Source organism: Scardinius erythrophthalmus, assembly GCF_964197995.2.
Source record: "Scardinius erythrophthalmus genome assembly, chromosome: 1".
NCBI lineage: Eukaryota > Metazoa > Chordata > Actinopteri > Cypriniformes > Leuciscidae > Scardinius > Scardinius erythrophthalmus.
Genome location: NC_138221.1, coordinates 41962664 through 41979633, shown reverse-complemented (window position 1 = coordinate 41979633; position 16970 = coordinate 41962664). Strand labels below are relative to the sequence as shown.

General features: G+C 38.8%; 1 protein-coding gene across 2 annotated transcripts in view; it reads left to right on the top strand.

Annotated features, from left to right (window-relative positions):
* prkcbb (protein kinase C, beta b) overlaps nt 1-16970 on the top strand; it is a 143392-nt gene that overhangs the window by 71676 nt on the left and 54746 nt on the right. For both annotated transcript variants that reach the window (XM_081384997.1, XM_081384996.1), the window contains exons 6-8: nt 1057-1213; nt 1354-1488; nt 6505-6601. In XM_081384997.1, coding sequence (XP_081241123.1) covers nt 1057-1213; nt 1354-1488; nt 6505-6601 — 389 coding nt within the window. The remainder of the gene's footprint in view (nt 1-1056; nt 1214-1353; nt 1489-6504; nt 6602-16970) is intronic.

Here is a 16970-nt window from a genome sequence, read left to right as displayed (position 1 = left end):
TATGGTTGCACTTAATAAGACTGAGAGAAAACCATTTTTACTTATACTGTTATTATTTTTAAGATCAATTTGTGGAAAGGAGTTCAGTTAGGAGGTCAGAAGTTGTAGAAGCTCATAAATCATGTACAGTAAAGTCTGAGACTCCAATCAGTTGACTTTGTGGCAAAGCCTTTTACATTGCTTGAGTATTGTTGTCTTTTACTGCATATGATAATTCATACTCAGAAAGTAGAACTGAAATTACATTCATTGCAAGATGATTAGTTCAAACATTTCAAACGCACCTGCAGACTATTTTTCCAGTCATGCATTTTGTCATTGAGGATTCGCTCTCGTGAACTCAATCTCGTGTCTCGTCTCGTGAGCTAACTGTCTCATCACACTCCTAATCCTTGCTGAATAAAAGTATAATTTTATTTTTTTATCTTTTGAATGATAGTGTATCATTTGTCTTCCATTTTGTCAACTGCTCGGCATTACTTTTATCAAGCTGTAGACAAAAAAAGCGACAATAATAAAATGAGTTAGGAGTTTCAGTAACATCCTTACATGATTTTAATTGTGAGATTGACTCACATTTTGGCTTGAATGAACAACATCTCGTTTAATCGGTCAGCAGATCCTTGTTAATCAACAAGATGCATCATTAAATCAGTTTGTTTACAAACATGATGCCTTCTTCAGACTCCACAGTGACTCTTTCAGAGAATGCTCCAGTTTTTCAGTTTGTCCAACAAATGAAATGCTACTTTAACCTGGACCTGAACAGTATCGGCAGGCAGGAAGATAACTTGCATTATAAATAATGCATTTTTATGTCAGTTCTGCTGAACTCCAAAAACATTAACAGTGCTTAAGATGTGATATTTATTGATCAAAACTCCAACAGAAAGTTGCAACATACAGTAACTGACACAAACTGTCATAACTCTTGATTTAACATAAAGATTTTGCTCTGCATTGATTGCACACTAACAAAAGTTAAAGTACTGAAATCTTGGTCTTTAGGTCCTTATGTGTCTGTGATATACAGTGTCCTGTATTTCTACATTACAGTTAAAGAAGCGAAGAACCTGGTGCCCATGGACCCGAATGGCCTCTCTGACCCCTATGTCAAGCTAAAACTCATCCCTGACCCCAAGAGTGAGAGCAAACAGAAGACCAAGACCATCAAGTGCTGCCTGAATCCCACATGGAACGAGACCTTCACATTGTAAGGAAGCTTAGTGGCACAGCCAAAAGATCAGTAATTTGTTTGTCTGGGAAATGCAAAATCAAATGTTCAGCTTGATTTCTTTGTCTCCGTCTCTCGTCGTCTCTGTCCTCCTCCCTCCTGCGCTCTGTGTCTTACAGTAATCTGAAGGAGTCTGACAAGGACCGCAGGCTGTCTGTGGAGATCTGGGACTGGGACTTGACCAGCCGGAACGACTTTATGGGCTCTCTGTCTTTCGGCATCTCGGAGCTTCAGAAGCAAGGAGTGAACGGATGGTGAGAAAGCCTGCTGACACATACATATACATCTGTGGAAACGAGGAAGTCCCCAAGGGGCAAATAGATTGTGTACACACTAATATTAAAAAGTTTGCGTCAGCTAAACCGCATTGGAAATCACAGGAATTCACAGACGTGCGGCAGTCCATACACATCTAACTGATTCAGTCATCTCCTCTGGATTTGAAGACTCTTGCTCTTTCAGAAGTCCTCAGCTCTTCATCTAAGAGCTCTCCACTCCTGTTTTCCGCTCACACACATTCCCGTCCCTGCTCGAACACCTTTAAATGCCTGGCGTGTCGGCTAGGGTCTGTGTATTTTTGAATCTGCATGAGCCCCTGTGAACGCTTAAATGTGCAGGTAATGTGACAGAATTGAGTGAAATGACAAAGGTCAGATTCACATTAAATCTTTGCTCTCTGCTTCATGTTTTCTCTCTGTCAGTCTTTTTTTCTTGTACTGTAGCCTATATTGTCTAGTCAGTACAAGTATCTAGAGACTGAAGTATCTAGTTGTTCTTTCTCACCTAACAGATAATGTTCCACAATCAAGGGATAGCATTATGTGTAAAGGTTGTGTAAACATTAAGATTACATTAAAAATATATTAATGTCTGCGGTAGGACTTTTTCAAACTCTCAAAAGCCAGGGACACACGATTATAACCCTTTACAAGGGACCTTTTATTTGTCATTGTACAGTACTAAACACACACACATATATATGTATGTATATGTGTGTGTATATATATATATATATATACACACCCTAGTGAAAAATCTTTACCAAAATGTATTTAAAATATATTTATTTCATACTAAGTATACTACAAATCCATTAACAAATTTCCTGACATATCACTTGAGACTATAAAAATTATAATTAAACTTTATTTGGAGTACTTCTTTATTGCACAATGCACATTTCTTCATATTAAGCCTAAAATGTGTTTAATATCACTATTAGTAAGGATAGTATGATCTCTGTATAATATCAGTATACCATAATATACCATAATATAAAGGGGACGAGGCCTGATAGAGTTGAGTTAGCGTGTTGAAACTCGCGGTTATGGTAAGGGGTGTGATATTTCCAAAACACGCTCAAAGCGTTTGACCGATCACAACACACTGCGCTTTTCGGAGGGGGGGATTCATAAAGACAGGAACTAAACAGGGCCCGGTTCCCCAAAACGTTCTTATCGCTAAGTAGTTCTTAACCTATTCCTTAACCTCTCTCTTAACGTTATGGCACGATTCCCGACACGTTCGTACGCTAAGTATATCTTCTGTAAGTCACACTTTCGTAAGGTTGGTCTGGACCACTCTTAGCTTTACCTTATCACTGTTGCAGGTCTATACGAATATAATTCTGAAGTTTTAATACACCCAGACATTATTCAATTAGGCTAATTCAAGTGTTTTCATGCAAAGAATAAAATTGTCATTACACTGATTGTTGTTAGATTTTTTATTATATTATTATACAATATTATTCATTTAATTAAAAAGCGCTTTTAAAGGCCAGTGAAAGCATAGGCTACTGTCAGTTAAGTCCTATTCGGATGCTAATATTGTTTCTCATGGGCTTGTATGGTATTTTAAACATTTATAGGGGTAAGTCGGTGATTTTAGTGCCGTCCGAATCCATAATATCAGTGTTTTTCTCACCTAACCCGCGTAAAAATCCCTGGCCAAATTAGTACCTTCTGTTTTTTGACAAACAGTTCGTGTGGTAATTTAATTGCCGTCTGAATCCACATCTCTGAGTTTACAAGAAGAGATAAAAAATTCACGGTTTAAATCCTTTTTGATCACTGCCGAGCACCGTACGTACGATGTACACTTTTATTACTGAAATGCTGGAAAGTATTTACAAGAACAATATTTCATCGCAGCTCCACCTCAGCGAACAAAAATGGGAAAGAGAAGAAAGCACGTAAAATTTTTGAAAAGGTTATTGTGGCAGCAATATATGTTACATTTTTAAAATATGTAGGCTAGGCTATTATAGGCTATTATAGTTTGGATTATTTTTATAATATCCAATAGTCCTAATAAATGTAATTTCAACTATTTCTGAAGTGCTTCTTTAATAAAGAACACCACTTTCTCACATAAACAGCCCCTGCACGAGAGAATAATTGATTCTCGAGCCATCGATATCAACCAATTCAGCACCATCGCCACGGACAGCACCCGGTAACGTCGCATGTAAGAAGGTATATCTTAAGCAGCTTTCTAAGGTATAGTTCGGGGAACACACTTAGGAACATAAACAACTTTGGTAAGATATATCTTTCGAGTCTTCTTAGCGCGCTAAGAGTGAGCGTTATCGGGGAACCGGGCCCAGAGCGTTACTGACAGGTGTTGCAACAATGTAAAATATGTTTAAAAAAATACTAATAAAAAGATAGATTGTCCACTTTAATAGAATGTTTGAAAGACAGTTTTAGAACATAAATTTATTGACCAGTAGGGTTTGGTCCCAATGGCAAACAAAACCAAGTGATCGATTAGTGAGGTTGACTAGTTTTATGTTTTTGTTTCCCTTTTTTTAGTGTCTCCTCTCTCTGTCGGTGTGTCTCAATCAGCTCTTTAGCTTCCTAGGTCGTGAATCAGTATATCGTGTACATGAATTCAGACACTGGTAAGGACAGTAAGGACGCTGGCTCACTACACATTGGGACAATGATGACTCTATTTCTGGCGACATGGCAACGTCCTCATTGTACAACATCAATACTGGTATTTACAGCAGAACTGACATCTTTCCAAAAAATTATTTTAATGTTAAAGTACATTATGGTAAATACTTGCTTGATAAATGCTTGTTACATATACGTGCAACATTTCAGCCGTAAAACAATTGTAAATGTTTGCTAGATTATGTTCATTACCTGCTCAGCGATGTATGTTTATGCTTAAAAAAAAAAATGTCTATTGGATATCATTATGTGCAGTGAGTTTGCCCATGTCATGGGATTTATGCTTTGTGCTTCAGAACTTCCAGTAAGGGAACATTGTGAGGATGGTTTTCACAGTGCATTGTGGGACTTTTTAGGGAGTGAATGTCTGATTTTGCAATTGAGATAGCCCTTAAAATGTCTGACTTCCTGATCAGTGCCCTGACTACTGAACTAGGGAGCTGATTGAGATGCACCCTTTGTTTTGCTTTCCAGATGTGACTTTTTCTGGATGGTTTGATGAGATGCGTGTATGTGTTTTGTAAGGCCGTTTCAGAGCAGTAATGAGGCTCTATGTGACTTCGATGGCTGCTTCCTGCCACCTGACAGCAAAGCACAGAGTGTCAGATTAGAGTTGACGTTTCTGCTCCCCAGTTTACCTTCAGTCAGGACAGATCCACATGATCACAATCTCTTTGTCAGAGCTGCCACTGTCTCGACGCAACACTCATTCATATTTGCTAGTGGACGGAGTTTGAGAACAGGGATAGTTGTTTTTTTCTTTTGTTTTTACAGCATATTTTTTAAAAATGGTTTCGATTGTCCACTTGCAACACTACAGTGTCAGATAAAACAGTACTTGTATATTGTATATTTTGCACAATAAATTGAATTATGGTAACATTTTATTCACTAAAAGCATTATGAAATTGGCCAAATGCAAAAATTGTAAAGGTGCATTCAGTAATGTTTTTTTCTATATTATATTATATTCAAACCTTTATGTAGATAAATTGCTAATCAATGAGCTATTGATAACATTAATTGTTTAAATACATTTGATTTTATTTCCAATTGCATCTTCATATTAAATCGTTGACATTTCAGCTGTATTCACACCTGTTCTCAGGATAAAATTATATAAAATTAATATTAAAAGATAATGTATAACTTGGAAACAGTAAAACTGGTGTCTCAGTGCCAAAGACGCATAAAACCTTCCCAGAATGCAAATTTTGTTTGGATGAAGGATTAATTAAATTGATCAAGAGTAACAGAAAAGATATTTGTATCATAGTTTCAAAAAAAACAAAAAAAAACTGTTTTCAACATTGATAATAATAATAAATGTTTATTTAGCAGCAAATCATCATATTAGAATGATTTCTGAAGGATCATGTGACACTGAAGACTGGAGTAATGATGCAGAAAATTCAGCTATGACATCACAAGAATAAATTACATTTTAAAATGTTAATATAAAATAGTTTTTTTTAAGTTGTAATATTTCACAATATTACTGTTTTTACTATATGTTTGATCAAATAAATGCAGCCTTTGGTTTGCTGAAGTAAAAAAATTGTAGTGTAACATAAATATATAATAACATAAATAAAATTATAATATTAATAAAGTAAATTAATATATTAATGTATCATATCAAAAATGATCCACGTCATTTCATGCTAACTGCCATTCTCGTGCTCTTTCCTATTTCTATGAATGTGACGAAGACGCTCACACACATTAAAGCCTCTGGAGGTCTAGATGTGGAAGGAAGAAGTGTAGTGGGAGAGCACTGCAGTCATGACTCATCTCCAGTCATAAACACAACACACACACCCGCGCACACCAGAGGCAAGACGAACACAGGGCCTCCTATCACATCAGTAGCAAAACCCAGCAATGGTCACCTCACACCGTTAAACAGGAAGCTGATTTTCTGCTATCTGGGAGCACAGATGTTAGAAGAGCTGAATATGAGACGGGGTATCACGCTGTCCCTCAGACGTTTGAAAGCTGTTTGGGGGCAACTCAAACCGGTTGGATTCCTCTCCACACTTGATCATAGTCAAGGTCGTCCCCGCTGAGAGGGAAACTGTAAGCGTATGAATGGTTTAAATGAGCTGAGGTAATTTCGCAAAATGTGCCGTTTCAGGAAGCGCGCGAGCAGTACCCAATTCCTATAGCGGCCAGATGGAGCCATTATCAGAGGAGGATTTAATGTCTGTTACTGAACCATATGTGATACTGCTGAGATCCTGCACTCATCTAAATGTGCCTTATTTTCTGTCTGTCAAACACATGCACACACACACAAACATGCAGGTTTAAGCTGCTCAGTCAGGAAGAGGGCGAGTACTTCAACGTACCTGTCCCGGCCGAGGGAGAAGAAGGCAATGAGGAATTCCGGCAGAAGTTTGAGGTGAGCATGTGTGTATGGGTTCACCTGCTTTTTTTGTGTGTGTGTGTGTGTGTGTGTGTGTGTGTGTGTGTGTGTGTGTGTGTGTGTGTGTGTGTGTGTGTGTGTGTGTGTGTGTGTGTGTGTGTGTGTGTATGTGTGTTTGTGGATCAATATGGGAGAGGAATGGGGGTAGTAGAATATTCTCCATTCTTCATTGATTTAAAGTCAACCTGAAACTTCACAACTCATTTTCTATTCATAATTTTATATAACATGAAAAGAAATAAATGTAGACATTTATATTGGAATAACATATGCTGGAATGATGCCTAATAAGACCAGGAATGAAAAAAAGAGAGTAAATAGGGCCAGTTTTGATTTTATGTTGATTTTGACACTCCGAACTGGGTGCAAGCAGGTGAAAGAGAGAGAGGTCTTTGTGCATGAAGCATATATCACTCACTGACAAATCTGGCACAAATAACACATTGGCAAATCCCAGCTTCCTCCCAAAGTAATCACACTCATGTCAACCTGCATTCTGCTCCGCATGTCCCAATTTGAATACAGAATGGAGCTGACTGAGAGGTACCTGCACGAAGCTCCTGATCCATGGGCTTTTTTTCTCCACAGACTGATTCGGGGACATTTTTAAAGTCCTTTTTCCTCTGGTTTCCTCCATCTTTTGAGAGCATACAGTAGTTAGTAGTTCAGACATGTTTCCCACTAAGTTGATAGGTGAAAATGGTTTCGACGGTTGGTTTGTGTCTATTGGTGCGTGCATGTGATGCATGTGGCATCCATGTTGTGTGTGTGTGTGTGTGTGTGTGTGTGTGTGTGTGTGTGTGTGTGTGTGTGTGTGTGTGTGTGTGTGTGTGTGTGTGTGTGTGTGAAGGGGCATAGGCTGTGCAGGTCTCTGCATAATTCAGACAGTCCCGCGAGCAGACCCAGCTGTGGACGCAGTGCATGATGGTATTATTTATGAACAGCCCAATGTGAGGTTTAGCGCTTGTGTGTGTGTGTGTGTGTGTGTGTGTGTGTGTGTGTGTGTGTGTGTGTGTGTGTGTGTGTGTGTGTGTGTGTGTGTGTGTGTGTGTGTGTGTGTGTGTGTGTGTGTGTGTGTGTGTGTGTGTGTGTGTGTGTGTGTGTGTGTGTGTGTGTGTGTGTGTCTGAGTGCGCCTGTGTGTGGCTGAGCATGTGTGTCTGAGCTGGCAGTTTTCCTACAGTGGTGTGATGCATAATGCAAAATGTGAGAAATGGTCAATCTGTCGCTCACCTGATGGCTGGCATTTCACACATCATAGAGGAAAAAACACAACTGTTTAAGTCTTTTTTTCCCCCTCTCTCTTTATCTTTTTTGTCTCTCTCCTTTTGTACTCTGAGATGGTGAGGTATGTTGATTCATTTCAAAACCTACTGACCAGCATCTTATCATTTTATAAATTGGAATTTATATAGCTTCCGACTTACTCATTGACTGGGCGCATATTGACTGTTTGCGAGCACCCCTCTATAACCTAAAATGTCAAAAGGGGCACCCTATGGTCTTGTGGGCTTCAAAATCACGTTGCGGCCATTGTAATTCACAAGACCGTAAGTGCATATGAAGTGTGCAATTTGGGAAAGGCTATAGCCTAGTTTGAACATACTCTTATTTTTAGTAACATCATTACATTCACGCAAAAATATTAATAACATTAATAATAATAATTTATTTGTTTTTACATATTGCAAATAATAATAATACTTATTATTATCGTTATTATAATTTTTATTATTATTGTATAAATTGGAACTTAGACATACTAATTTTGAAACCTAGTTGCTTCACTTCCTACTGTCTATGTTGACAAATGTTGACACTCTTTTAGTAACTTAAAGGTTACATTTTTACGAAATAATAATAATAACAACATTATTATAATTATAAAATAAACTATTTTATTTAATGATATGAACAGACTGCTTGTAGCATCATGTCCTACTGTCTATATAGACAAATTAACACTCTTATTTTTATTAACTTACTGATTATATTCCATAATAACAGCAATAGTAATAATAATCATAATAGTAATAACATTATTCATAATAATAATTAATAATTATTTATGTAAAAAAATTATATAAACTAGAACTTCTACTTAGAAGGCAGCATAATGAAGTTGTTTTGGAATTATGGAGCAGGCTTTGTGTTGTCTGTGATGGCTCTGTAGGCTCACTAGCTTTAGAGCAATTCTGTCATAGATTAGCATCACATCTGGTGTCTTGTTCAGATCTATGTTGTTCGACTGTTGCTGGCTGAGAATAAATGACCCTGCATTCCCAGCATGCTTCAAGACTGTGAATGGTTGTGAGGAGGAAATGCTTAGGCTCTATTTGAGAGCATCAGGATGGGAGATGCAGCGAGCGAGTCAGTTTATGTCTGTAGGGTGTTTGCGGTCAGGCCAGGTCTCTGCTGAAAGGTGGAGGGGGCAGATGAAGGATTGGCCTGTTGGTGCTCATATTGAGCTCATTAAGGCCCGGTCTGTATCAGGCTACCTGCCAGCAGCCCCGTCACACACACACACACACACACACACACACACGCACACAGACCGGCAGGCCTCCCTCAGGATCCGTGTCAGTAACATAGAGACGGTCACTCCTGTTCCTGTGCTGTAGGACCAGAACACCCACATCTCTCAATGCTCAGAGCTGTAGCCTTACGTCAACTTTTGTTCCCGCGTCGTGAGTTATAGACAGATTTGGCTCAGCATGAAAACAGAGACAGGGAAATGACTCATTATCTCACACTCATTTTGGATCAACTCCTGTTTTATATGGATACGGATGTTCCTATAAACTTAAATTGCCCAGGGATCAATAGCGTGACGCTCTTTTTTCTTTCTTTTTTTTTTTTTTTGAATCTGAATCCACTGCATTATTAAAAAATTCTAACACTAATTACTTACTTTAAAGCTGTACTTTGCCAAGCTGCACACTTCTTAATTTAAGTTTAGGCACTCTGTTAGTAAAGTTACTACACAAAAAGTCACTAACTAAGCTGCCTTAGGGACTATATATTAAATGTTAGATCATTTATTTTAATTTATTTATTAGGACAAACAGATTAAGGTTACCAGCGTGTTCGATTTTGGATCAGCATCAGCATATAAATCCTCATTATTTTGTGATGATTTTGCATTGATAAGGGACAACACAAAACTATGAAAACACATTTTATTAAATAAAAAATGATTGTCTTTAGAACAGAAAAATACTTAAAAATAGTGATTTCCATGTTATGTTATGTTATGCTATGTAATCAAAATGAAAATCTTTATTTCTGGTATTCAATGATAATTACAAGTCACTTTAATTAATTGACACCAAGAGTATAAGAATTTATGCTGATATTATCCAAAACCCCACTTTAAAACTTCTAGGGGGTGTCCAAACTTTTTAGGACAGTGTAAATGTACACTAAATACTAAGAATACTAGGAACTAAACAATTTTTTTTTTATCATGTTTAACTATTTGCACTTTATTTTGCCCAGTCAGTATTTTTTTATGACTTTGTGAAAAAAAGTGTGATATATTTATAGTAAATATACTTAGTAGATATAATTCATTTTCCGTTCACCAATATCACCAATAAATAAATCTCCTTTTAAAGTGATTTGGGAAGCAAATCACTTTCATTTTCATTTGATTCATTTTCAGCTCAATTAAATAAAAAAATGTAACCATAAATTTAATCAGTAATTTTAATCAGCAAATTTCGTCACTAATTAAAAAATAAAAAGCAGGAATAAGTAACTAAACTTTTTTTCGCTACAAAAAAAAAGATGTTGAATCCCAAATAGGGTCTTCTGAGAATACTGCTGAGTGATAAATAAGTATTTTGAAACAGCTGAGCTGGCACGTTAGCATGGCTAATTATGGTGAACTCTTCCCCAAGCCTTTCATCCCTGTATGGAAACGCTAGTACTTCTGTACGATGATATCTTTTGTGGATGTGTGGATTTCTGTGTGTGTGTGTGTGTGTGTGTGTGTGTGTGTGTGTGTGTGTCAGAGGTGTAATCAGAACTGTTAAGTCGTCTCACCTAATAGCCGCTATCCTGTTGATAGCATCTCCTCAACTTTTATTCACCTGTAATTTGACCTGTCAGGACGTGGCCACCTCCCTCCACATCTCACCACTATGAACAAATGACTTTCTTTCTTTCTTTTTTTTCTTTCTTTCTCACTCTACCCTCCACACTGCTGCGCAGAAATGACTGTGTTTGTGTGCAGTGAAGCACGGTGAAAGCGACGCATTCAGCTCAGTGGAAATCTACCCACATTAGCATTTGTCTCCTTTTCGTTTTTATCCCTCCCTTCCCATTCTCTCTTTCCTCCTTTCTTGCATCCATCCTGTCCATTCTGGATCAGACAAATGAAAGTTGTCGTCACTGGGTCGTCGGGCAGAGCGTTTGTTGCTGCATGTCTGTGTGAGTGCGTGTGGATGGGTTTTACTGCTGCGCAGAATATGGCTGAGATGTTTGCTTTTACAAAAGAAAGAAACACTGCCTTAGTCCAGCGATGGCTGGATACAGAGCTAATCGCTCGTTCACGCCCAGCAATCGATGGAGGAGGAGGTGGAGAGCGTTTTCTCTGTGCATGTATGGTGTGTGTATTAGCAGAGATCAATGGCGCCACTCAACTCGTGGTTTTGGCTGAGAGATAGAGCTTCTCTACCCACAGATCTACAGATCAGACCTATACCGAACCAGTGAGAGATGGGGAAAATGTACTCACCGTCATATTAATACGAACATGTATTATTTTTTCCCCCTTGTGGAATGAAAGAATGTGCTGCATGGTATTTTCCAGGCAATTACAATGAATGGGCTCTGGAACCTTTAAGCTTTAAAAAGGATGCAAACGCATTGTAAACGGATCATAAAAGTGGTATATACGACATGTCATTCACTGACAGTCATCTCCTCCTCCAATGAGCTGTTAACTGTAACGTTTCCAGATGAACCCAAAGAGCAGAGCAATAATTTGCAGATAACATCCCTTTTATCGTTTTCTGTCAGTTCTGTCCCATGAATTAATAAAAAGTATTAAAATAAAACATGTATTTAAATATTAATAAATATTCAAATAGTGTGTGTGTGTCTATATATATTTACCTGGTTGCCTTAAAAGTGTTCAATGAAGGAGATATATGTTATCTGAAGCACATTCATTATCTACTGTAAGTTGATTTGACAAAGGATACAAAGTTGTGATAAATCATTACATTTTTTTTTTGTGTGTGTGTGTAAAGCATATTTAATTTTTTTTTTTGAAAAAAAAAAAAATATATATATATATGTGTGTGTATACTGTATATATATATATAGTCTTCTATTAAATGATAGATTGTGTGAGGAACAGATCGAAATGCAAGACGTTGGCTGGCAATCCTCCTCTCCAATGAGCTGTTCACTGAAATGTTGAGTCACTGAGTTGAACTCACAAAACAAATCAGTCAAATTAACTCAATGAATAGATTCATTGAAAAGATCTGACTCTAAAGTACAATTTCTATATTAATTATCAAGAGCCCAGGGCAGTTTTGGCCAATGTTTTCAACTACTTTAGTTTAGTTATTCTGAATATATCACATGAGTCATATGGTCCACTTTTATGATGCTTCCAAGGGTTCCAGTCCCCAATTCATCGTAATTGTATTAAACAGAGCAGCCAGTACAATATTCTAAACTTCTCATTTTATGTTCTACAGAAGAAAGTCAGTCATACAGGTTTGGAGCAACACGAGGGCGAGTAAATGATGACAGGATATTCGTTTTATTCGGTTGAAAAAGAGGCCGAGATGTGTGAGTGAGGCTGAGTGCTGGGCAGCCGGTCCGTGTTTGTCTGCAGGGACAGTGTGAAGTGTGGCGTCTGAACAGTAGGGACTGGGTTAATGGAATTCTATGCTAGACTGAGCTGCATGCCAGCCTCACAATATGGCAGCAGTTTGGAAATTAAAATTGAATGTACTCCAAGAAGCTGCGAGAGAGAGGGCAGGAGAGACAGGAGCGTGTGGGATGGGCCGAGGGGACCCAGGCAATCCTACACATTCATTCTGCTGGTGAATAACTGTGGAATCATGGGGAAAGCGAGGGGCATGCGGAAATTAATTTGGAATGATTGAAAAGATGTCTGAATTGAAATAAGCTCAGCATGGTTTTAATTACAGTCACCTCTTGTTCATCACATCATGTTAGTGGCATGTGTAATTTAAGAGCTGCGTGTGCACTGCATAAATTAACAAATAAAAAAAGACAACATTTGTAGTGTATTTTTATTTTTTGTGTAATTCAGTTTTTCTGAAATGTGGCCTAGCGGACAGAGGACATGCCCTAACATGTTGCAGGGTTTAAACACATTTAAATAAATAGTTGGTTACACTTAACGATGTTTCATTAGTTAGCATTAGTTAATGTATTAACTAACATGAACTAACAATAAACAAAACGTGTTACATGTTTATTCATCTATGTTAATAATAAAAATACAGCCTTTCATTGTTTGTTCATGTTAGTTCACAGTGCATTAACTAATGTTAACAAACACAACTTTTGATTTCAATAATATATTAGTAAATGTTGAAAATAAGATTATTTTAATTAATAAATGCTGTAGAAGTCTTGTTCGTTCTTAATTCATGCCAACTAAAGTAGTTAACTGATGAAACCTTATTGTAAAGTGTTAACGAATATTTATATAAACTAGATATTTAAATTGTTAAAAAAGAGACCAATTAAATAATTATTCAAATAAACCATATATACATATTTAAATATTTATATAAAACAGATATTTAATCAGATTTCTAAAAAAGATAGAAACACAGACATTTAAATAATTAAATATGAATAAAATAAAACATGCATATGTATTTATATAAAACAAATATTTAAATAAATCGTTTAAATCGTTTAAATAGTACATTTTCAAATAAAACAGGCATACATATTAAATATGTATATAAAATATAGATATTTAAATAAGATAGATTAAATAAGATTAAATACAAAAAAATCAATACAAAAGTCTTAATATATAATGTATTTTGCTTCCCAAGTAAATTTATCTTGTTTTTATGTTTTTATTAAATATTTTTTTCCCCAATTCTGAATTGGAAAATGAGAAATTCCAGTTAAAATAGTGTGTAAAAAGCAAAGTAAGCGAGGAATTTTGACACACTGTTGTGTTTTTTGTCTGGCCCCAAGTGCTATGCAAACGTGTTGTGAATGAAAAAAGCTTTTAGAGCATTTAAGATGGTATTAGCGTGTGTGTGTGTGTGTGTGTGTGTGTGTGTGTGTGTGCGTGTGTGTGTGTGCGTGACCTGTTGCTAGGCGCTGCTGTAGGTGTGATGGGCTCACAGCTGTAGATAATGGATCAGTTCTCAGTGGACTGTGAAGGAGAAAGTTGGTGAACAAGGAAATCGTCAGTACATTTCCCCTCAGCCTGCAGCCGACCGGGCCTAATGACTATGGCCTGTGACCGCACACACACTTAATACAGAAGGAACCACAGACATTTACACAGGCCGTCTGTCATTCCCTAGCGTGCCAGCTTGGGCAGCGAGATCACTGCCAGAAACTAAACGTTCACCCAGGGAGAGCGAGACACACACACACGCACAAACCGCCACAGTTTAACAGACACACACCCACTTCCTCTGTGTCTAACAAACACTTTAGAGCTGTTTTACAAATGCTGCCAAAGACATATTTAATATCTCTTTGTATTACAGATACATGCTGTCTCTTTCACACATGCACACAATAGCCAAAATTTGCTTCATCTGCAGTCTGGGTGAAAGGTTTACCCAGCGTTTGCTGAATCATGTATTTGACAGATTTAGCAAGGACGTGATGAATAGACCTGCTTAAGAAATTCAGTAACATCAACAGATAAAAACAAACAAGGGATGTCAGTCATGTCAGGCTGTGGCTCGTTCTTATGTTTGTTTGTTTGTGTGTGTGTGTGTGTGTGTGTGTGTGTGTGTGTTTGTGTGTGTGTGTGTGTGCGTGCGTGCGTGCGTGCGCGTGCGTGTAGGTCAGGTTTTGCCCACAAGGGTAGAACCTGAAATCATTGTGGAGACCAGCAAATGATCAGGGAAAAATTAGAAAAAGACAAGAAATATAGATGACATGGTGCTTGGGGAGACATATGGAGCTGTTGATTTTTTGTATTATTTATTTATTTGCTCACTCTTCCCAGTACCTTACTGTCTTCTTGCACTCTTTCGCTCTTTCACTATTTCATTAGCCTTTAGTCATTGCTGCGCTCTCAGTCGTTGCGCATTCATGAAGACAAGACGGCTAGATTTCAAACAAGTTTGAAGCGTGGCTCGCAAGTGGACATTTTACGGTAATGCTGCGACTCTCTAGTTACAGACTAGCTGTCAACTTGTCACAAATGTCTTGTATTATATATGTTCAGCTTTGAATAAACATAGTAAATGTCCTAATGAAAATGTAAAAATGCTAACAGTTTTCTGTAGGGATGCACAATTTATGGGTGCCATATTTGATATACTGTACAGTAAGCCGATATTTTTCATTAATTAGATATTGATATTCTATAAATAATATTTACTTTATCGGTATCATCAATACTGTATATATATAGTTATTAATACGTTTATTTATTTAGAAAATATAGTGCAATATTTTAATTGACCATTTACAGCCATTACATGGAAATAATTATCAGCTTATTGCTACCAGCAAGAATTTTAATATTGGTGCGTCGTCCCTAAGTTGGCCTGCCAGAAGCCATATCACCCTGTAGCCCAAGACTGGTTGCCCACTGAATCTAAGCAGGGCTGAGCCTGGTCAGTACCTGGATTGGAGACCTCCTGGGAAAACGTCTCGGGTTACGTATGTAACCCTTGTTCCCTGAGAAAGGGAACGAGACACTGCGTCGGTGACGACACTAGGGGAACGCCCTTCAGCGTAGCACGTCTGAATTCATGAATGAAAACTAATCCAATCCTATTGGCGTTGCGTGATGACGTAGCGTGTGATGGCATAAGCGGATGTATACAAAAGCACGCCGGCACACAGAAATGTCAGCTTTTGCTATGAAGCAAGTGCTCCAGGCGGGGTGAGGTGTGGCGAACCGACGCAGTGTCTCGTTCCCTTTCTCAGGGAACAAGGGTTACATACGTAACCCGAGACGTTCCCTTTCGAGGGAACTCGAACTGCGTCGGTGACGACACTAGGGGAACGAGATACCCACTATACCACAACAAACCCCGCTCATCCTAGTGTGAAGCTGTCTTCAGGCACAACTTAGGACGAAAGCACTCGTGCACCGGGTGTAGAGGGAAGGTCCAGACTGTAAAACCTCATGAATGTGTGCGGAGTGGCCCAGCCAGCCGCCTCACATATGTCATGGATAGAAACCCCTGAAAGGAGGGCTCTAGAGGAAGCCATGCCTCTGGTGGAGTGAGCTCTCACGGCCATAGGTGAAGGCAATTTGCGCACCTGATAGGCCAGGGAAATAGTCTGATCGATCCAGTTGCTGATGGTCTGTTTAGAGGCGGGAAGCCCCTTCTTGGGCGACCCAAAACACACCAGCAACTGGTCTGACTTCCGCCATGAGGAGGACCTCTGAATATAACACTGCAGTGCTCTGACAGGGCAGAGCAGAAGAAGTCTCTCCTCATCTGCCGTCACGTGAGGTGGAGGATGAAATGCCTGCAGAACCATAGGCCGTGCCATATTAGATGGCACCTTGGGCAAATAGCCGGGCCTGGGATGTAAGATGGCCTTAATGTTGCCTGGAGCAAACTCCAAGCACCCATTGGAAATAGAGAGCGCCTGGAGATCTCCTACCCTCCTCAGAGAAGTAATGGCCAACAAAAAGACCACCTTAAATGAAAGGTTCTTGGCCTCAGCCGACTCCAGTGGTTCGAAGGGAGCCTCGGCCAGCCCTTCGAGAACCACTGCCAGGTCCCAAGAGGGAACTCTGGTGCGAGTCGCAGGTCTCATCCTCCAGGCTCCACGTAGGAAGCGTACGACCAAGTGATGCCTCCCCAGCGGGCCATCACTCAGGGGAGCGTGGAAAGCCGCAATGGCAGCCACATAAACCTTGAGTGTGGACGGGGTAAGCCCGGCAGAAAAGCGGTCTTGGAGAAACTCCAGTACTGAAGCCACTGGGCAGTTAACTGGGTCCAAGTCACGCTCTCTGCACCAAACGGAAAATACATTCCACTTAAGGCCGTATAACTTCCTCGTGGAGGGAGCTCTGGAAGTTAATATGGTTTCGACCACTCCAGCTGACAGGCCGGCTTCTAGGTACTGTGCCCCCTCAGGGGCCAGACCCACAGTTTCCACAGCTCGGGTCGAGGG